The sequence below is a fragment of the Meriones unguiculatus genome, chromosome 10 (assembly GCF_030254825.1).
Source record: "Meriones unguiculatus strain TT.TT164.6M chromosome 10, Bangor_MerUng_6.1, whole genome shotgun sequence".
In the NCBI taxonomy this organism is placed as follows: Eukaryota; Metazoa; Chordata; class Mammalia; order Rodentia; family Muridae; genus Meriones; species Meriones unguiculatus.
Window position 1 is genome coordinate 3008084 of NC_083358.1, and position 20515 is coordinate 3028598.

At 53.5% G+C, this 20515-nt stretch overlaps 2 protein-coding genes across 9 annotated transcripts; one reads left to right on the forward strand and one right to left on the reverse strand.

Annotated features, from left to right (window-relative positions):
* Window positions 1-14: 14 nt before the first annotated feature.
* On the reverse strand, window positions 15-9760 carry Map10 (microtubule associated protein 10). Its single transcript, XM_021648399.2, has 2 exons — window positions 7248-9760; window positions 15-7147 (listed from the first exon to the last, which is right to left on the reverse strand). The coding sequence occupies exon 2, from the start codon at window positions 5337-5339 to the stop codon at window positions 2757-2759; it is 2583 nt and encodes an 860-aa protein (XP_021504074.1). The 5' UTR covers window positions 5340-7147; window positions 7248-9760; the 3' UTR covers window positions 15-2756.
* LOC110555582 (cx9C motif-containing protein 4-like) lies at window positions 4391-17857 on the forward strand. 8 transcript variants are annotated; one of them, XR_009594488.1, is made up of 6 exons: window positions 4401-4529; window positions 12457-12589; window positions 12726-12928; window positions 13181-15257; window positions 15545-17096; window positions 17331-17857. XR_009594488.1 is itself a non-coding variant. In XM_060391792.1 (2 exons), the coding sequence occupies exon 2, from the start codon at window positions 17511-17513 to the stop codon at window positions 17715-17717; it is 207 nt and encodes a 68-aa protein (XP_060247775.1). In that variant the 5' UTR covers window positions 16539-17096; window positions 17328-17510; the 3' UTR covers window positions 17718-17857. The 8 variants fall into 8 exon arrangements, 1 of the variants encoding a protein (XP_060247775.1); XR_009594484.1 differs by having other exon boundaries at window positions 12457-15257; window positions 15545-15787; window positions 16780-17096; XR_009594486.1 differs by having other exon boundaries at window positions 12457-14376; window positions 14735-15257.
* Window positions 17858-20515: the final 2658 nt, after the last annotated feature.

Here is a 20515-nt window from a genome sequence, read left to right on the forward strand (position 1 = left end):
AGTAAAATACGATCTTGTTTGTACGCTGCTTTATTATGACATCTCTTCACCTTGCCAATAACATGTGGTAATTAAAAAGTCATTTTAAATTTCCAATCTTGACCAGTATGTTGGTTGCAGACGTCTAACCCCTAAGTCTAATTCTGTAGCAATCCACTCTTGTACATGAAGAAAATACACACATGTAAAAGTGAGAGGGTGGCCCTCAACAGTGATCCATGGTGAGAATCCATGACAGACGTTCCGAGGGAGCCGTCACCAACAGGTATGTGAACTGGGGGAGCCATGGTGCATCTGTCCAGACCTCTGTGAGAGCGTCTATAGCAACAGTCCAAAAGGCTTCACCCTCATGGTTGCCTCCTGAGCTGCAAACACAGCAGTGACCACTTCTGTCGCTGACTCCACTTCTCAAGCCTTGGCCCAGGGGCTGAATATGCAGTTTGGTGACAAGCACATGCCTGGCATGGCCAAGGCTCTGGGTTCCATATGTACCAAGTGTAGCACTGCTTAGACCCTGTCACAGTCACCTCTGTCAGCAGTTTTGTTATCTACCCATTAGAAAAACACAGGACGGCCCTACCATGAAACGACAGAGCCCTATGTGTGACCCTACAACTGCATTTCATGTTTCAGTCATTTTAGTCATGTCAGATAAAGTCAGGTTTTATAAGTAACACCAACTGTGAAAGTATTAAAAAGCAAGCCCAAAGCTTAAAGAATTAAAACACAAGGCCAAACCCAAGGACAGGGTGTAACACGTGATGTTAAGTACATGATAACAGCATCTCCCTTAGGCTTGAGCTATGCAGCACACAGTCTGCGAGCCAGGCCTCCCTGGAGCAGCTCACAGGAGCTAAGCTGGCCCTCTCCACCCTGGTCATGGCTGGGCTCCTGTGCGTGCACCTTCCACACTGGGAGCTCTTTCCCTCAGTCTTCTCCTCACAGAGGACTCAAACAACAAGCACGAATGCTTCTGTACTGGCTGTTCTGCTGCTGCTCTGAAGAAATATCATTACTAAGATGATGAAAGGGGGTAGCGTTCACGGTGAACGAGGCATGGAAGTGGGCAGGGAAAGCATAGCTGTGGGAACAGGAAGCTAGCTCATCACATTTTTATCTGAGAGAAAGAGAGCAAGAGAGGATGAAAACCAGAGCACTAGGACAGAGCTGTAAGTCCTCACAGCCCCAAGGACCAAGTATTCACACACACCAACCTGTGAGGAGCGTTTCTCACACCATCTCTGATGATCCTTCTAATAGGTATTTTTGTCTCTTCCATGAAAAAAACTGTCATTAAACAATTTGCACAGTTCATGTCTGAGTACCAGACTACGCCTTACAAGACCAAAACACAGCACGCATTTCATATTTTCAGACAAAGAAAAATCACTCCTCAGCCAGAAGTCCTTTTACATTTGCAGACTTAGCTTCTTACCCGAATAACTGTTTCCAGTACTTTACAGTATTAGGAAGCCATGAACATTTACTGGTGCTCTCGAATAGCCCATTGTTGTGCTGCTCCTATCTCCCACACCTTGACTATGACCTTGGAGTTTGAGTCTTCCTACAATCTGGAACTTCCCTTGTGCAACAAATTTCCTTTACACTAATGTGAACATAGCATCGAGATGACATTCTTCCCTTCAGGAACGCCAGGCTCACTCCTATCCTCACTCTTTTATTCATAATGACCCCCGAAAGAGAATGTCCTCTTCTCGGTGTCACTGCATTTACCTGCTAGCACAGTCACTTGGAACGTGGCCACACAATTATGTTAATTGTTCATAAAGAAAGGAAAATCGGGGCTCTGCCTCACAGGTCTCACGTTAGCTACAACGAAATGTTTAAAAGTTACAGCACAATACAGCTGCACGAAAATGCCTACAGATACTAGAACAGGGGATAAAGTCTAAAATCAATGAAGAGTTACACAACTGATGACTAGGATCTGTGAAACCAGTTTTCCCACATTTAAAATAAACATTGAACAACCTGAAAACACAAGTGTTTACTAAATACAAGGAAGTGTGCAATCACAAAAACACTCCTATTCATGCAAGCTTGTGGAATATAAAGCCTTACTCTTTCCTCCATAAACACCTGAGAACGCTTGATGGGTGTTTAGACTCAGCAAAAGGAAATCATCACCCAAACCTGTCTCCACTAGGGAGTTTCCACCCTTCTCATTAGTATCAGTGCTACAGCCTACACTAGCCATTTCAAATACCAAGGCATTCATTCAGCAGCTTCCTAAGAACTCAGGTAATATCGGTGTGTACAAGACAGGCTCTCTCATCAAAGAACATAAGCTCAAGTAAGTGTTAACCAAGTAAGAGAAGAGACTGAAGAATAAAGGAACAGAATGTCATGAGGGTGTGTAAATTCTCAGCAGCATGGGTAAATCACAAATACATTGCTCCTCTCCAGCTCCAGCACACCTGTTAGAAAATTTACTCTCGTTACACACTGGTGCTAAACTTATTAACAAGCCCTTCTATTTACAGTGGTGCAAGAAATGACAACTTTCAAATAATCTTCACAGATTATACAGACAAACTTTAATCTTAAGCATCTTACAAAGCAATAATTCCTAAGCATAACAGCGACTTCAGAGTAGCATCAGCCTGAAGGGTAAGGCGCTAAACAACAACAAACTATTTACACTTCTTAAAAGAACTACCACACACATACTCAGGTTATCTCTGCAGGACTGGCACTCATCAGCTATACAGCTAGTTTCCGAAAGCAGCATACTTTCACACTGTGTACCCGGGAAGCTTATTTATTACTAATTCACAGATATCTCGGCACTGTTTGGAGATACGCAGAGAACCAAGGCTATCTTCGTCTTCTTGGAGGTCAGATGACACACTGTTGTCTACAGCCCTGAGCTCTAGCTCAGAAATATGTGATGGCTCATAAGAACTCACTTGAGACGTCCTTGGTGACTGGCTTTTCTCAGATGACTTGTGACTGGCCCCTGCTTTAAGTTTTGTGGAGCTGTCCTGACATCTCCTCACGACCTTTGAACTACCTGAACTCACAGGATCTGCCCTGTCTTCCTTCTCACTTGTCCATTGTGATAAAAAGTCACTTGTGGAGAGACTGGCTACGTCCTCTAGGCTATCATAAGTCTTCAATACCCGAGAGCTCTTGCATGAACACACGGGGGAGCCAGCGGAAAAGGCGGGGGTGAGCACAGAACCCGAGTCACTGCTGTTTTTCCTTGTGAACAGCCCAGCCTCGCTTAGCTGGCTTGCCTGTGAACCCTGCTCTGCCTTTTCTGCCCCTGTGGTACTGGGGAGAGCAGGCAGACTCCTGCTGTTTTCACTGGTGCAGAAGTCTTCCGAATAGCAAAGGCTGCTGCACTCATGCTGGGACTGTAACTCTGAGATGCTCTCACAGGAACTCTGTCTACTGGGTGGTCGGTCTCCACCTGCATCAGCAGGCACGATGTCTGCGACTCTGACCTGCCCACCATCTCTCCCCTCATCTGCACTCTTGTCAACAGTAGGATCCTGCTGGGAAAGCCCTGGGCCTTGGACTTTCATTGATTTTCCTCCCAAAATATTTGAGTGAGGAAATCTTTCTGGAATAATGGGGCCTGCAGAGCTCATAGGTGCTTCCGGCAAAGCATCCTTGGGTCTGTTTTCCCTCCCATCAACGGTTTCTTTCTTCACAGCATGGCTTCCTTTTGTTTCTTTAGTTGTATTTGACTCATCAAAGCCAGTGCTGACTTGCACTGAAGTATCACTGCCTTCAGCAAGGGACCCATTTGAGAGTGAAGACTTGTTCATCAGGGGCTGAGGTGGCACCCTGCCATGTGCCGCCAAGCCTGAGCCTTTTTTCTCTTTCCATGACCGGACTCGGAACTTTGGGCCCACAGCCTGTTTCTGGGACTTTCTATACTGTTCCCTCTTTTCATGTACGGCCAGCATGTCGGGGTTTGTCTGCTTTAGACGCAGCCTCAGTGAGTTTGTTAAACCATAGAGCAGCTTCCCCTTGGGAAGCCGTGGTGGGCTGCCACTGGTCTTCTCTGAACGTTTACTTTTAGGGTTCTTCCTAGACTGAACACTGGAAGGCTTTTCACTTTCTCGCCCGGAAAGCTTGCTGCTCTTTGATTCTGACTGACTTGAGGACTTGGTGGGAGGATCTGGGCCCTGGTGTTGCTCACCTCTGTACAACCAGGCTAAGTGGGGATGAACCTGAGAGGGATCTGACACGGGCTGGTTGCACAGCAAGGACAGCTCGATCAATAAAGCGTTCAACAGCGGCAGGTGTCTTATCGCGTTGGCTGCAGTTTGCTCATCCTGCGGGGGAGAGGCCGACTTGTTAGCTGCTTCGGAACGCCGCATCTGTGGAGGACTTAGAGGCACCGAGGGCTTCTCCCACACCGCAGATCGCACGGGACCTGCGGGAGGACCTATCGGCTCTGCTTCGGGAAAAATAGCATCCAGACTCTCGGGTCCGTTTCTCTCAGGCTCGATAGTGATCTCAACCCTGGCAGAAGGAGTCTTTTCCTGAGTCAGGTGAGTGTAATACAGAGGAGGGGGGCAAAAGGTGTTGGTTTCAAAGTCCAGCTCCGTGGCCTCCGGGCTGAGGGGACTGGCAGACCTCTCACTGGGCGCAGGGGAGCAAGACACGGAAGATATGTCCGCAGAGCTGGCCAAGCTATGTAAGATGGCTTCTTCCCAGGCCTTCTGCTCGGCCGAGGGGACCCAGTCCTCTGCACACCAGCAGCGGGTGTCCTCGGCGAGCGGCTCCGGGGCCTCCAAGTGGCATCCGTCTGCGGCACGCTGCAGGCTCGTGGCCGAGGAGGCTCGGGTGCCCGGCTTCGGGCTCTCGCGCGTTCGCGGCTCCGACCCCTGCAGGACGTCCCCAGGGCTCAGCGGGCCTCCAGGCCCCGGAGGGAAGCGTCCCAGCTCGGTCAGGCGGTAGAAGAGCGCCAACTCCCCGACGCGCTCCGCCGCTGGGCCGCGCAGGGTGAAGACGGCCCGCTGGCCCGGGCAGGCCTTCAGGAGGACGTCACACACCCCGAGCAGGCGCAGCGCGCAGCCCGGCTCCTCGGGCAGCCGCAGCACCGCAGCGCGCAGGCGCGGGCGCCGCAGGCCGGCGGGGCGCAGGCGCAGTAGGCAGGCCTTGCCGCGCCCGAAGCTGATGGTGCCGCTCCGGGGCTCGGGGCTGGCCGCGGGCGGGGGGAGGACGAGCAGCGGCGGGAAGTCCAGCAGGCGGAACGCCACGGCGGGGCCCGCGGCGCACGGCCACGGCCCCGTCTCCAGCCGCACCCAGTCCACCAGCAGCTCCAGCGAGAAGAGCCGCCCGGCCGCCTCAGCCGCCATCGCCGTTGCCCTGGGCGACGCCGCCAGCCCGGCCCGCCGGCCGGAAGCCGCGGCGAGAGTCGCGCAGACGGCGGCCGATGGCAGCCCTCTCGCGAGATTTGGTTTTGTTTCCCTACCTAGCCCGAGTTGCCCGCCTGCTTTTGTTGGAGCGGCTACGTGGTGCTGAGAGATTAGGCGAGCCAATGTTCTTTACAGATCCGCATCTGTGTCTCTTTCCATCCGTCCGTCCGTCTATCCGTCATCTATCACCTATGTATCATCCCTAACTTCTATCATCCATCCATCTTAGCTGTCATCTAGCTATATTTTATATTATCTACGTATGTATGAATATTCTATATTATCCCTGTCCCTGCAGATCCCACTTCATTAAGAAATCATAAAGTGGAAATAAACAGGGTGTTCAGCCCATTTCAGGCGCAGCCTGCTGACGAGTGTCCAAGTGCACCTATCAGAAGCAGTGCTGTGGCCTTTGCCACTGCCCGCCCCCCTCGGGTAGCAGGCCATCAGTAGCAGGCCACAATGCCCCCACTGGACGTCCAGCTTCTCAAAGCCCCCTTCCCAGGAGGTTTGACTCGGCTTCTACCGTGATGACTCTGCATCGGGTGCAGTAAAACTGTCAGTAACACTGATGAGAGCCCTCCTCTCCTCTCCCGACATCTGACCACCCTGCTTTGTCTTCAGAAAGGCTCTGTTTTGTCAGTTTACCCAGAATGCAGCATGGGTGGAAACCCACTCACGGCAAGCCTGACTGGAATCTGAGGGACTAACAAGGGGACCAGGGAGAGGAGTCATGAAGTATCTTCAGGCGCTGAAAATTGGGGTAGGGGCTGGGCTGTAGAGTGCGGTGTTTCACTGACAGGAAATCTGTGTGCAGTCCTCCCTATCACCGCTGTGAGACGGGAGGACACGGTATACATGATTGGGACTAGTGGTTAGTGGAAGTAGCATTGGCCATTGGAGACTGTTGTGTACAGGCTGCACACTGAGGAAGTTAGTGCCAGCCTGCCTGGTGATTTTGCATCTCAGGAAGTCCACAAGCTCCAGGCTCACGATTGCCAACCTGTGCCTCACATAGGAGACGCAGATCCCGAGTCTCCCTTCCTGTTTACTTGGTGTGAGTCAGAACCCACAAAGACACACGTCGGCCCCTATTGTGGATGATTCTGAGGGAGACAGCCCAGTGCTCATCACTGGCTGGATCACTGCCGGTGACCAGATGCTGCTGAGGGGAGCTTGTAAGCAGGATGGCATCCCAGTCACATGGGATGGGACTAGAAAAATACCCACGAAGTTACACGGCCACAGTCATGGCTCCCTCAGCTGTACTCTCCAGGGGAAGGGAAGCAGGTGACCATCAGCTGTGAAGCATCTCTGTCCACGGGCACCGTGCTTGCCAGGATACGCCTGGTCCTCCTGGCACCACCAGTTCATACAGCAGCAACACAAGCTAGTTCTTCCATCTTTAGAAAGACAGTGGAGTGTAGAGGCCTAGCAGTTCAGCGCACAGGGACCCCTGAGCACTCAGGAACCCAAGGGCATGGTTTGTTCCACCAGAAATTCGGCCTGATGTTTGCTTGTCTTGAGGCAACAGGATCCCCTGTGGCACCCAGGTTTGATCGCTCAGTTCACCCATCTCGGCCTCCAGTGCTAGAATCACAGGCCTCAGCCGTGTACCCAGCTTGCCCCCACCCCCAAGCAGTATATACTTATCATCTGTGTGCTCCTCAACCCGTTTCAGGTGTGCTGGGCACCAGAGCTTGTAGTACATGGGGCCAGGCTCACCGGAGGTTCATCTTAGCCAGAGTCTGTGAAGAAGCATGTGAGAGTTCATGGTGTAGTTTTCGCTATTGTTAGTGTGTGTGCGGGCTGGGGGGGTTAATGACTTGCATGTCAGTGTGTACTGACCAGCTGTTCACGGCACATGTCTGGAGGCCTGAGGACAACTGCTGTGGTCTTCTATGTTGCAGAGGTGAAGTCTTCTCGCGTTGGTGCCACATTCTCCAGACTAGTTGGCCTGCAGGGTTCCGGGGGCTCTCCTGCCTCCGCTTCCATCTCACAGACAGATATGCGCCGCCTGCCTCTCTGTCCGAACCGTCCTGCTTGGTCACCAAGGTGTTATTTTCTGTACTTGTGTGACTGCTTGAATGTTTGCATAAAGCAATAGTGTTTGTTTTAGGGGTTTCCTGTCAACCAGGAATGACCAAGCATCACATATGGGAGGGAAGTGACACCAGAACCTACCATGGCCTTCCATGTTTATAATGGTGTGTTATTTGTGTATTTTTATGCATCTATTCATGTGTGTGTGCCTATGGGTAGTTCATGTGGAAAACGATCCTCACTTAGTAATGTATTAGAGACTAGTGCAAGCAAGGGCAAAAGGGACACCAGTGCAGAGAAAAAGGAAAGATGGATGTGTTCATTTACAAGAAACAGTAGTTTACTGTTATTTTTTAGAGTTTATGTTTCTGAGTGTTTTGCTTGTATGTTCAAGAACTATATGCCTGGTACCCACAGAGATCAGAGGACATCTGATTTCCTTGACCAGGGGTCGCAAGTCCCAAAAATCAAGCCCCGGGACATCTGCTTATCTTCTGAGCCATCTCTCCAGCTCCTGTAGCCCTGATGTGGAGAAATTCCTGCTCCTGTTCTCATGGGAGTTACTAGCCACAATGGATGCCTCTCAGATGCCTCAGGCTGGGTCCTCTCCTGAAGATTCTGCACTGCCACGCACCCCACACTACCTTAAGAGCAAAGCCTTAATTAGTGACTATTTGGAGGCCTGAGACCACCCTTTTTCTCATCAGACAGCAGAAGCAGGCACAAACCTTCCCTGCTCTCAGTGTGAGGCAAGCTAGGGGAGAAAGGGCCAGTGCCTCCTGCTATCTGGACTCTGATTGGCTGAAAGCACATCCCACAGTCAAAATGGACCCTAGCTGTCATTCTTGGGAGTCTGGAATGGACAAGGCTGTTGGCCTCTGGATGGAGGACAGAGCAACTCCGAGATCGGAGGCCCCCTTTCAGGAACAGCTAGAGCACATTAGGGTGAGGCCTGGGTCTCACTTGGAGAGATGGAAGTGAGTTTTCTATGGGGTGTTGGTTAGTTGACTCTTTTAAAATGAGTTTGCCCATGGGAAACTGGGGAGTTCCACAGCTTATGACAATATCAAAGTGTTAGAGCTCCTCGGTTAAGCTGCCGTGCTGAGCATGGCAGTTGTCTGAAGCCAGCCAGAAGAGTCTGGGGAGACACAAGCCTGGCAGCAGGGAGGGCAGGTCCAGGCCTGGCAGGTGTTTCCCTGGGTGGTGAGCGAGCTCATGGTGGTCGGGTAGCTGATCCCCGATAGGAAGGGGGTGGAGGGGAGAAGGGGAAGACGAAGGAAAGGGAGAGGAAGGGAGGAGGGGAAAGGAGGAGGGGAAGAGGAGGGGAAGAAAAGCAAAAGGGAAGAGGGGAGGAGGGATGGAGGAGAGGAAGGGAAGGAGGAGCCCTCCCTTCGCCAGGATAAATGATGGGGAGCTGATGGTATCATGCAGCACCCTCATTACATGTGAAATCCAAGGATTTATAAGCTTTGGGCAGTGTGCGGGGTTTCGAGCGTGACCATTTGACTGACAGGGATAGAGGTGCTAGGAACACTTGATTTACATGCAGTGGTCCAGTGCCTCATTTACATGCAGTAACGGGGTCCTATCACGAGAAGGAGGCACGGTACTGAATTATCCTGTGCGTGGAGGAAAATCTCCCAGTACAGTTAAAGGTCATCGGTTGAAAGCTGGACACCCAGACATCATATTAGCATAGGGTGCGCGTCCCCAGGAGTTCCCCAGGTGCTTGCTCAACAGGTTTCTTGTCAGGAAAGACTGGGTCCTGTAATCTTCCTGGAGGGTCATGGGAGGCTCCGTAGAAGTTTTTAGGTTTCAGGAGGGGCCCCTGCTGAGAAAGGGAGTCCAGCATAATAGACCAAGCTCAGCTGACTATCAGCAGTCAACACAAATCTAAACCCAGCTACCAGCCCTGGGACTGAGAAATAGCCAGTGACTTCCTTCAGGGCGCAGAGTCCCGCACACAGTGACATCTCCTACCTTAGAGAGACGTCTGGCATGCCAGCCCTGCTCCATTTTGAGATGGGTCTTCACTGAGTCCTCTGCCAGGCTAGCTGGCCTTCCCCCAGTGCAAGTGTGCTGAGGTGACACCATGCCACCGGGTCTGGCTTCGGGTATTCTCAGAATCTGAACTGATTGGTCGGGCGGAGCCATCCTCTCAGCAAATAGAAGGTCCTTTCCCTGCGGCAGCTGTGAGGGCCTGGTCCATCCAATCCTGCTGATGGTCCCAGGTCCCAGGTCCCAGGTAGCCACCTCACACAGGGTGTTTTTAAGTGGGTCACCTATAAATAGCAGGCGGGCTATTTATAGACCTGAGAGGCCAGGCGTATCTGGCATTCCTGCCTTACTCATTCCTCAGTGCCAGCCACTGGAGGAAGAGCCGAGGTTCTGTGTAAATATAGCAGCAGGAGCCCCAGCCCCACCCTCCCCTGGCGCACAGGCAGCTCTTTGATTTACTTCCCAAACTTCCCTCCAACTATTTCAGGCTGATAGCTGCAATTTGCATTTAAAAGTTGATCTTCCTCTAAAAGTCTGCGTGTGTACAGAGACTTACCCAGCTGGAACTTCAAAAGGAATCTGACTCCGTTGTCCCAGGCTTTACACACCACAAAAAGTAAATGCTCAGCACACAAAGATTTTAAATAACCCTCGCAGTCCCAGGCCTCAGAGCTGGCCCGCTTTCCCGCCTCCGTCTACCCTGGGCTGGTCCTTGTTCCCACAGGCTTCCTGCATGGAGGGAGCTGTTGCTCTAGGACCCTTCTCCTAGCGTGCCCTTCCTGCCTCCGCAGATCTCACAGCTCTCACTGTTCAAGTCTAACCCTGAGAGTGACCCTTCCTCCTCCCGGTACTTGACTCTGTGCAAAGGCTGGTCCGTCTTGCTCTTACCAGCTTGCCCTGGTTCTCTGGAGCCCCTTAGTGTACCGGCCTTCTTTCCTTCCACCGCTCCTCCCTCCCCTTCTCATTAAGTGTCGGTGCAAGTCCATGTGTGTACAGGCGCACAAGCACGTGTGCCCTTGTGGAGAGCCCAGCCTCACCTGAATGAGTGCTGTCAACCTCCTTGGAGGCCAGCGGCTCAGCAGGTAGCTGGACAGGTAGGCTGCTGAGCCTCAGCCTTCTGCCCAGCACAGGATGCCAGCACCACGCCTGGCACTGTTTACATGGATTCAGGTCCCCATGATTGCAGAGCAACTGCTTTCACCGACGAAGTCATCTCTTACGGGCACACTCACACACTCACGCACACACAGGCACAGAGTCTCGCTGGACAGCACAGGCTTGCTTGTGAGCAGAGTCCTGCCTCGGGCTCCGGGGTGTTGGGATCACAGGCTCTGCCATGCCCAGCTCGATTGTCGGTTGGTTTTTGCCCGTCCACAGCAGTGGCTCACCGACTTGTTTCTCTACACGGTGTTCATCTGTGTTTAGTGAACTAAGAGCAGAACGGAGCCTTCTGTGGGCCTCACTGAGTAAAGGCCAGGCACCATCCCAAGCTACACACTTAAAGCGCGTAGAAGGAAGCAGCCATGCCCTTCAGTCTGAGAGTTTGGGGGCAGAACTGGGTTTCATGGAGACCCACAGCACTTTCAGGCATGCATGTGTCCTTTCAAAGAGGCGCAGCTGACTTCAGTTAACCTTCGGTTTTGCAGTTGTTCTGACTGGATCCAGGGCCCAGGCAGTAGGATTACAGGAAACAGGGTAAACCCTATCTCCTCCACAAGCATGCTTCTCCACAGGGTTTGTTTTCCATCAGACACCAACAGTGAGCAGCCCTGGCCTTGCCTGTAACAGGGCTGGAGAAGGCCCCGGGGCGTCAGGAAGCTCTGCAGCCTTTGAGTTATAGTGTTAGTGGCCACCCCTGGGAGGGGCTACATTCACCTGACTAGAGGGCACACTGATTGCTCTGGTCCATGACTCAGGTTTTCCCTGCACCTAAATCCTAGGTCTGGTTTTGTTTCCCCCCATCTGTATCGCTGGCCCACTGGGCAGCGCCTAGAGCAACCAAAGAGAAGAGAACAGCCCAGGGGTGCCCAGGGAGCCCAGGGATGCCCAGGGAGCACAGGGAGCACAGGGAGCACAGGTAGCATGCTCCCCAGGCCTCACAAGGAGGCAGTCGTGCCTCCCACCAGCAACCACTGACAGGGTGTGGAGAAGCTGGCGCTCTGGTGAACCTCAGCGGGGGGTGTGAGCTGGGGAGGGCATGCTGCCCTTCAGAGCCCATACCTGATGCACTGAGGTCCAGGGGAGTGTTATCAGGGCTTAAAAGGGAATTAGAGTATAGGATTGGGGTAGTGGCCTAATCCAACAGGGCTGGCTTCAAAGAATACAAGAGAGCCCATTCAAGATGAGGCCCAGAGATAATGGCCGCCCCACCCCGGCTATGCTGGCAGATCCCCACTAACCGTGCTCCTCACCCACCCTCCCCACCCTGCTCCTCACCCACCCTCCTCCCCTGTGCTCCTAACTCACCTTCCCCCACTAACTGTGCTGCTCATCACCCTCCTCTCATCCTCCTCACCCTTCCCACAGTGCTCCTCCCCCTCCCCCACGCTGATCCTCACTCACTCCCCACTCACCCTCCCCACTCTGCTCCTACTTCTGCTCCTCTGCCTCTTTTCTGTACTTTTAAGACACTCACAGCTCATTTTAGCCACTTTTAAGACAGTTTTAGGTAACCATTAATATTTGATTTCTTTGTGAATGAATGTTCTTCCTCTCCAAAACCAAAACATCTGTAAGGGATTGGAGACACCTCTTCTGTAAGATGAGGCTGATGTGGTTCATGCTCTCATGTCCTCCCTCACCTGGGAGTCCTAGTGCCCCTGAATACTTCTGCAGAGATGGTTTTGGTTTTTTTGTGGGTTTTTTTAAATTATTATTATTTCCTGACCTACCTTTAAACACCTTTTCCCCCAATACCGTATATGTTTTTACAGAAATGTTTACTATAAATTCGAATTGTGACTTAGGTCTTCGGTTCCTCACTGTTTTGTTTTGTTTTGTTTTGTTTTTTTTCCAGATGCCATCTGATTGGCTTCATAAACTGTATAACGCCCCAATCAGGAGTCCGGAAGGCTTGTTCTAAACAGGACGAGTTCAGATGACGAGGAACTGTTGTAGTCTCCATTCTTAGGCTTCGCTTTGTTTCATTGGTACTTTATTTTTTACACACAGACTCACTATGATTCCAGGCTAAACACACACTCGAGATCCTCTAACCTCAGCCTTGCAAACGCGGGATGATGGTTCTGTTCCTTCACTCAGCTCTCCTCCTTGCTTCTGTCACAGCAAATGAGCACCACGGTGGGGCAGAGCCACGAGATCAGGCTCTCCAAGTTGCTCCTTTGAAGTCCCAAGGTTCCTGCAGGCCTTACACCCTGAACTGCTTCAGAGACTGCACCCAACTGGCTGCATTGGGTTTTCATATTTAAGTGACAAATGCAGAATCCATTTGAGCTGAGCAACTAAATGAATATTCAGTGTGTTGAAAGGTAAAATTTAAATGTGTAAAGTGAATGTATTTGCATAAACTTGGGAGTTGTAAACACCTATGAAAAACTTCACACTTCAGAATTATTCTTCTTAGATTCCCTGTGTTGTTTTGTTGTTTTGGTTTTGTGTGTGTGTATGTGTGTGTGTGTATTCATGTTTGTTCATCAGAAACTGCATTCCTGATTTCTGACCCAGGCAGTCTGACTGTGCGGACAGGAGGTCAGGTCTCCGTCTCCGCACTATGATTCCAGGGTGGCCTCAACACAGCAGAGGTGGTCCTGGCAAGACACCACGCCAGGGTTTCAGCACACGAAGGAAAGTGAACGGCAGCCACATCCCACGCGCAGGCAGTCCTCACCCACAGGCTGGGCTGGCGCTCTCCGAGGGCTGTGTTCCCCAGAGTCCTTGGAGGCAAGTTTCCCATGTTCAGGGCTCTGGGCCCAGCAGGGACATCTTGTCTGCACTGGTCAGAGAACCAACACTTCTTTGGAGCTTTTTCTTTGTGTTAAGTACAATTGCAGGTGAGTGTTTTGCCATTTTAGCCCAGGACACACAACTCCTGAGAGACAGCTCTTTGGCAGAACTATGGAAAGAGGCCCAGGTGCAGGCTCTGCCTGGGGCAGGGCTGGCTTCCCATCCTCCGGGCCCACCCTGGCCACAGTGACTCCCTGGACCGTCTTACTTCACAGAGATCACAGGAAAAGCAGCTGCCGGTGGGCAGGAAAGACTTCAGTTCCCTGGGCATCTGTGGCCGTGAGAACCTCAGGGACTAACGTTACAGCAGTTAGGATGATGTGTGTCTCCGCCAGCCCCTTTAGATAGGAAATGGCTAGATACTCACGGAATTAATGAGCAAACAGAGGATCCACCCTGAGAAGTCTCCAGTACAGCACTCTATGGTCTTCAGTGTCAGAAGGGACGTCTGCAGGGCTGTCCTCACAGTGGCGCTCTCCCCAAATCTAGTTAGGAAACTTCTGGGCGCCTAGGGAGGCTGACTTAACTGCAGGCAGCTTTCTGTGTGTGTGTGTATGTGTGTGTGTGTGTTTATGTATATGTATGTATGTATATGTATGTATGTATATGTATGTGTATATACACACACATATATCGTTATTGTGTGTGCGCAGGGGCATGCATTCCATAGCACCCCACAGGTCAGAGGCTGACTGTGAGCGTGGTTTCTGGAGATGGCACTCAGCTGGTCAGGCTTGCACGCCGAGCACCTCTACCCTCTGAGGCGTCTGGCTGCCTTGACTCCTTTTCAAGTTTTGCTCCAGGCCCCACTGACACCCAAGGAAGGTGGTGCTGAACTCTACCACAGAAGAGGAGTCACAGAAGCAGGCTGCTGGGCTGTGTTGGGTTCGGCACGGAAGCTGAGAAAACTCGCTGCAGACACAGAGGCTTCAAGTGCTAGCTTTGTTTCCTGTGCACACAGGGAGGCGGCCAGGTCAGGACCTGAGCCACACCCCCAAAGGGGACATTTTTAAAGACTAGACACAAGCGAGGGGAGCAGGTGGGCTGTTGCACTGGCCACTTTGCATCATGTTTTGGCCTAGGAGGAGAGCAAGGACACTAACGTGGTGACTGGGCCTTCTCTGGTCACCTGGCTTCCGGGTTCCTGAGTCAGCTGTTGGCAGTCAGGTTCCCTCCTGGACTCTGGCCGGGAATTTCAGATAAGGGAGCTAAGGGGTGAGCAAGCTGCACGTAGTTAATTAAGCCAGGACAGGCGCCACATCTACGGCTCATGAGCCTCGTTTAGTGGGGTCACAGCAACTTCCCTTGCTACATCTTTTACTGGTTTACAGACATGAAGCATCTGAAGAACGCAAGACAGGAGCTGGGTTCCGGGGCCTGGGCTCACGGGCTCAGTTTTGACCTTGCCAGCAAGATGAAACCTGTTTCTGAGATGGCTACGCCCAGGAAACTAACGGGCTCTCCAGGCAAAGCAGAGAGGAGCCGTGTGGGTGGATGGGAGAGATCACTGCCGAGAACTGGAGGGTCCTTTTCCCCAGGACCATGCTTGAAAACTCGCAGATCCTGTGGGTGGGAAAGTGTGCACACACTGGCAGCTGTAATCTTACTTGGGAGTTACGGTGTCTGCCAGCAGCAGCATCCCCGGAGCAGCTACATCAGTACCAGATGGAAGCTGCTGGGGGCAGAGGTTCAAATCCTATTTCCAGCTTTCCTTCATCCCAAACCCCAGGAGGAGGGACTGTGGTCTGTATTTACAAGACCTCGCCAGGATTCCAGTCCTAAGGGACTTGGACAGACACTCATCGCTGGCTGCAAAGCCCGGATCTACATCCAGTTCCCCACCTCCCTAATGAGGTATCTTTCTGTGTTCCCATTTTTTCACCTACAGAACCAGAGTGATAACAGTCATACAGAAGGGTCATGATGAAGTGAGTCACAGATTGCAACAAATGACAGGACACCACAATAGACCAAAAAGCGGCTGTACCCGAGACTAGCCTGCTGAAGCAGTGAATTTAGTGTGTTACTCATAAAACCAGGGAGACTAAAGGAATGGCTGCTTCTCATAGAACCGCGAGGAGGGGCCTCATGAGTCTTGTAAGTTTCAGGACCTTCCTGAGAGTTGATTTATTCTCTTCTAGAGCCTGAATGGAAATGGCCGCCCAGCACTGACGTGAGAACCGGTCAGTGAGGCAGGGAGGCAGGGTGAAGGAATGCTCAGCCGCCTCCTGCTCCACTGTGTCCAGGCTTTCTGCCTGAAGTCATCTGTGAGAGCGACAGAGAGAAGAGTGTGCTCAACCTGTCAGGAGCATTCTGGCAGCCAGAAGGCCCTGGGGTCTCGGGGTCAGGCCAGCACGCAGTCAGCCCTCCAGGAGCAGACTGGGGTGAGGATGTGCCTGGGAGGGGGCGGCAGCAGGCGGAGGGTAGACTGGGAGTCAGCAGGGTGGGAAGCTCCAGAGCCAGGCGTGCCCATCGGTGTCCCCCGTGGCCACCGCCATCACCAGGCGCCAGTTCCCTAGGAGGGCTGTGGCGGGCAGGCCGGCGGCCTCCGAGATTCTCGACAAGTTGGCGGGACTCAGGGTCAGTCTCCCTGGGGACCTGATGGCTCCCTTCCTGCCTGCTACAGTCAGCATGGGAAGATGGAGGTCCCCAGAGAGGCCGCCCAGAGCTGCAGAGCCGGGGGTTAAGGGACGCCTCTGCCGTTCAGCAGCCAGACCAAGCACAAAAGACCACATGTGGTTCTGGTGCCGTTCTTTAAAAAACATTGATTATTCTTTGACAGTCTGATACCTGTGTACACTCATCCTGCCCATTTTCCCCTCCCCCTCCCACCTCTGCATGTCTTCCTGGTTTGTTTGTTTTCCTGGGACTCACTGGGTTTACCTGCAGCTGTGGGGATGAGACCTGGCGAAGGGTCAGTTACCGGAGCAGAGCAATTTACCCTGAAGAGATACCACCAATAGCTCGTCAGGGAAGGGTGGGGCGCCCATGCCCCTGTCCAAGGCGGAGTGTTGGGAGGACTCACTGGATCTGGAGCACCTACCTCCTGGAACTTCAGTTTCCGTTTATCTTTTGTGCGCGGCTGTTTGCCTGTGCAGCAGTGTACAGTGGGGAGGGAGAGGGGGGAGAGGGCGCTGCGTTCCCTGGCTGTGACCTGCCAGGTGGGTGCCGGAAGTGAATGTGGGGCTCTGCAGCAGCAGCTGGTGCCTTCACCTCTGTGCCCTCAAGCTCTGAGCCACGGCTTCGGCCGCAGAGCCAAGTTTTTATTTCTATCCACCTGTCCTTCTTGAGTATGTGGGTGTGTGGTTTATGTGGTTGTGTGTGTGTGTGGGTGTGTACTGAGGCCAGTACACCAACTTTGGATGTCGTTCTTCAGGACTCTCCCAGCCTTCTTTGTTTAACCTTGAAACTCATCAAGTGGCCCAGGCTGACTGCACCCGCCTCTGCTTCCCTGGCGCTGCTGTTTCAGTTAAAAACAAAACAAAAGCAAACAACAAACAAGCATGCACCAGGCTCCAGACACCAATCTCGGGCCCCGGGCTCACGGGTTGAAGTCCTCCGGGTTGAAGTCCAGCCTGCCCGTGATGCTTAGCGAAGGGGCGTGAGACCCCGCGAGGGCTGGCCGCACAGGTGCGCGTGCTAAGGAAGAGCGCCGCCCGGAGACGTCCTTCCGGAGGCCCCGCGCGGTGTGCGGTGAGGAGCCGGCGGCGGGTGGGGGCGGCCGCGGGGCGGTTGGTCGCCGGGCGGGTGGACGCGGGGCGGGTGGAAGGCTGGACCGCCGGGCGGCCGGCGTGTGCGCGGTGCTGCCGCCCGTTTGGCACGGCCGTTGGGGAGAGCCCGGCGCTCTTTGGGGCGACATCGCCGCGCACAGCGGCCTCTGGTCCTAAGCCGTCAGGGTCCCCTTAATCTGCTCTGTCCCGGCAGCAGCCCCGGCTCCCCCGACCTCCCCGGCCGCGGCCCGGCTCCCGACCACCCGGCCGCGCCTCCTGCCCCCGCTGCCGACCCCGCCCGGCATGCGCCCGCCTCCTCCCGAGCGTCCTGGGGTCGCCGGCCTGGAATCGTCAGCCTAGCTGGGCGCAGTCGTCAGGGAAACGCCACTTCTCCGACATGCCGCAGAAAGACCCGTGCCAGAAGCAAGCCTGTGACATTCAGAAGTGTTTGCAGGCCAACAACTACGTGGAGGCCAAGTGCCAGGCCGTGATCCAGGAGCTTCGCAAGTGCTGTGCCCGCTACCCCAGGGGCACGTCTATCGTCTGCTCGGGCTTTGAGAAAGAGGAGGAGGAGAACCTGGCACTCAAGACCGGATCCAAGTGAAGCTGTGCTTCATGCTCCCTCCGGCGAGCTGTTTGCCAGGTAGCAGCAAGCAGCAAAGGAAAAGCTAGCGAATATGCGGTCTATGCAAAACAGACCGAAATAGTAACCTGTGTTAGAAAATAAATATGTGTAATGGAAAAGGGAGGTGCCGAAATAAACCCGCTTTACACGAAAACAAAACAAACAAACAAAAAGCAAAGGAGGTACTGATCTCTGAAGTCCTGGGGGAGTGAGGATGGGGCAGGTAAGAGCGCTCCGTCACGCTGACAGCACGGGTCTGGCACAGGTGCCGAGAAACCGGTGTCTTAAGGTTGGCACGCCCCCCCGGGATGTTCGGTAGCCACTTTTGCTTCATCGTCCTCCCGGTCAGCCTGCTGCTGCGAAGGCTGTGACTGCACCTTGCCCCGCCTGCTGCTGCAGGTCAAAGCCGAGGCTGCGCTCTGTCCACAGAAGCAGCGGGAGCAGAGTCCCTGCTGGCAGTTCCGGGTTCCCTGTGACAAGGATTCAGTCTTCACAGCCAGTGCCCCTTTGGGGCTGCACCTTGCTGGGCTGGATCGCAGGCTGCCTTACGCTCAGCCTGGGAACGGTCTGCCCAGAACAGGCGGAATCGCGCCATGCCAGTCAAGACAGGCCCACACCAGGATGCCACAGCCTGACCCGGGCAGGTGCCCACCTGCTGGCCTCTCTCCAGATATTCTAGGTTGTGTCAAACTGACAGCCAACCACAGCGCCAATTCACTTTTTATGCTCTGAGTGTCCTCTACCTCCTGAGCGGTGGTCAGCAGCAGAGTGAGGACTCTCAAGCAGCCGTCAGCTGCTGTAGAGCCGACCCCACAGAGCCTTCACTCCCTCTGACCACGTGCTCGGCCAGCGGCCGAGTGGGTCCATTCCAGGTCCCATCCCTGGTGCTTCAGTCCGCATCTCAGTCTCTCTCCAGCGCCTCAGGCCAAAGGCGTGGTCCTCAGGTGCTCCGAGAGGAGAGGGGAAGCAGTCTTTGGGAGAAGGTGCCCGAGGGGACAGAAGCTCTGTCTTTGGGGGTGTGCCTCAGGGTGGTTCGGCCACTCCCTCCCCTTTTCTCCTCCTCTTGCTTGCTTCCCAGCGGGGTGAGGGGTTCTGCCCCACAACCTCCCTGCTCTCCTCTGGGATCTGCGGCATCACCTCAGGCCTGTAGTCAGGGGTCTCGGCACCTTCAGAGCCAAAGCAGAACAGCCTTTCCTCAGCTGGATGCAGCGACTCACACCTGTGAGCCAGCTGTCGGGGCAGAGGCAGAAGGCCGAGGGTTCAAGGCCATCCTCAACCTGATAACGAGTTTGAGACCATCCTGAGAGACAGAGACAGAGGGAGAGGGAGAGTTCTGTCTTTTAAACACAAACCACAAAAGCAGTTCCACCCAGACCTTCTCTCTGTAACGCGATTGTGTTGGGAGGTGTGCCTGCCATGCAAAGCGACAGCCCCACACTGTGCACAGGGTACTGAGGGACAAAGCTCTTCCAGTCCTCCAGGCGTGCCCGCGTGGCTGTGGTGAGCTCCAAGGCAGCCTCCCTCCCGCACACTCCCTCCCCTGCTGAGCGAAGCCTGAGACAGACCACACACCTTCAGCAGTGCACCTGGGTAACATCCGTGACACAGGGCTGTGTCCCCGTGTCTGCTCTGACACAGGGCTGTGTCCCCGTGTCTGCTCTGACACAGGGCTGTGTCCCCATTCTCTGACACAGGCGCTGTGTCCCCGTATATGCTCTGACACAGGGCTGTGTCCCTGTGTCTTCTCTGCTTCTGTGTCTCATGAAGGATGGAGGCTCAATTTCAGATGCTGTGGAGAATCTGGGCAAGCCCAGTTAGATGCTTCTCAGAAACGGATTTCACTGGGTGTAAAGTTATGTGCAGTTATTTAGAGACCCCCCACACACATACACACACATACACACACATACACACCCCCTTGCACACAAACAATCCTAAGAGCAAAAGGACAAAGTTAATTGTCTCTATGTGATAATTTTAGGATTTTCAAAGAAGGTGTCATGCCCTGCAGCGGGGGTGGGGAGACTTCAGGAATGCACTGGGGTTAGACTAGGTTGACCCTGAAAGGCAGGAAATTAGTTACTCTCTCACAGATAACACCGGAAGCCAATTTGGTGCATTCTGAGCACTAGGGCGGCTCTAACACTAACTATAAACTGATGCTCAGTTGTGGCTGTAAGATAGTTTAAGGCGTGGGATGTCGTAGGAGCGGAGACTATTCACCCTGCTGACCTTGGCTGCACTCCAGGCTGAGGACACACCGAGCTGACCCTGTAGCCATGACAACCTGGGGTTACCTGGAGGCTGTGCTGTGGTCCTGCTCCTTGAAGACCGTGCTGAATGAGCTGGACTCAAACCGTGGTGAAGGGGGGGGCTGTTTGTGTGTGTGTGTGTGTGTTTTGTGTGTGTGTATGTGTGTGTGTGTGTGTGTGTGTGTGTATGTTTTTGTGGGGTTTTTTTTTTTTGTGTGTGTGTGTGTGTGCACATTGTGAGTTTGGACAACCCACTGGAGCAAGGAAGCAAGTCACTAACTTACCTAAGGGTGGTGATCTCCCTGGCGATTCAGTGTGTGCTCAGCCCTACGGAAGCCCAGCAAACGTTAGGTGGTCCGAGGTGGACGTGACTCATGGTCGCTGGCACAATCTCACTGAGATCTCGAGGCTCAGCTACTTGGAGGTCATTGAAACGCAACAGGAATTTCTTCTTCTGTAGACTCGAGGCGCTGCACTGGGGTCCTTCATGCTTGAGAAGGAAGCTGTGTGGATACCAAGCTGCAC

Bases quoted from the DNA above. Each gene is read 5' to 3' on its own strand.
- Map10 (XM_021648399.2), bottom strand. From the start codon at position 5,339: ATGGCGGCTGAGGCGGCCGGGCGGCTCTTCTCGCTGGAGCTGCTGGTG.
- LOC110555582 (XM_060391792.1), top strand. From the start codon at position 17,511: ATGCCGCAGAAAGACCCGTGCCAGAAGCAAGCCTGTGACATTCAGAAG.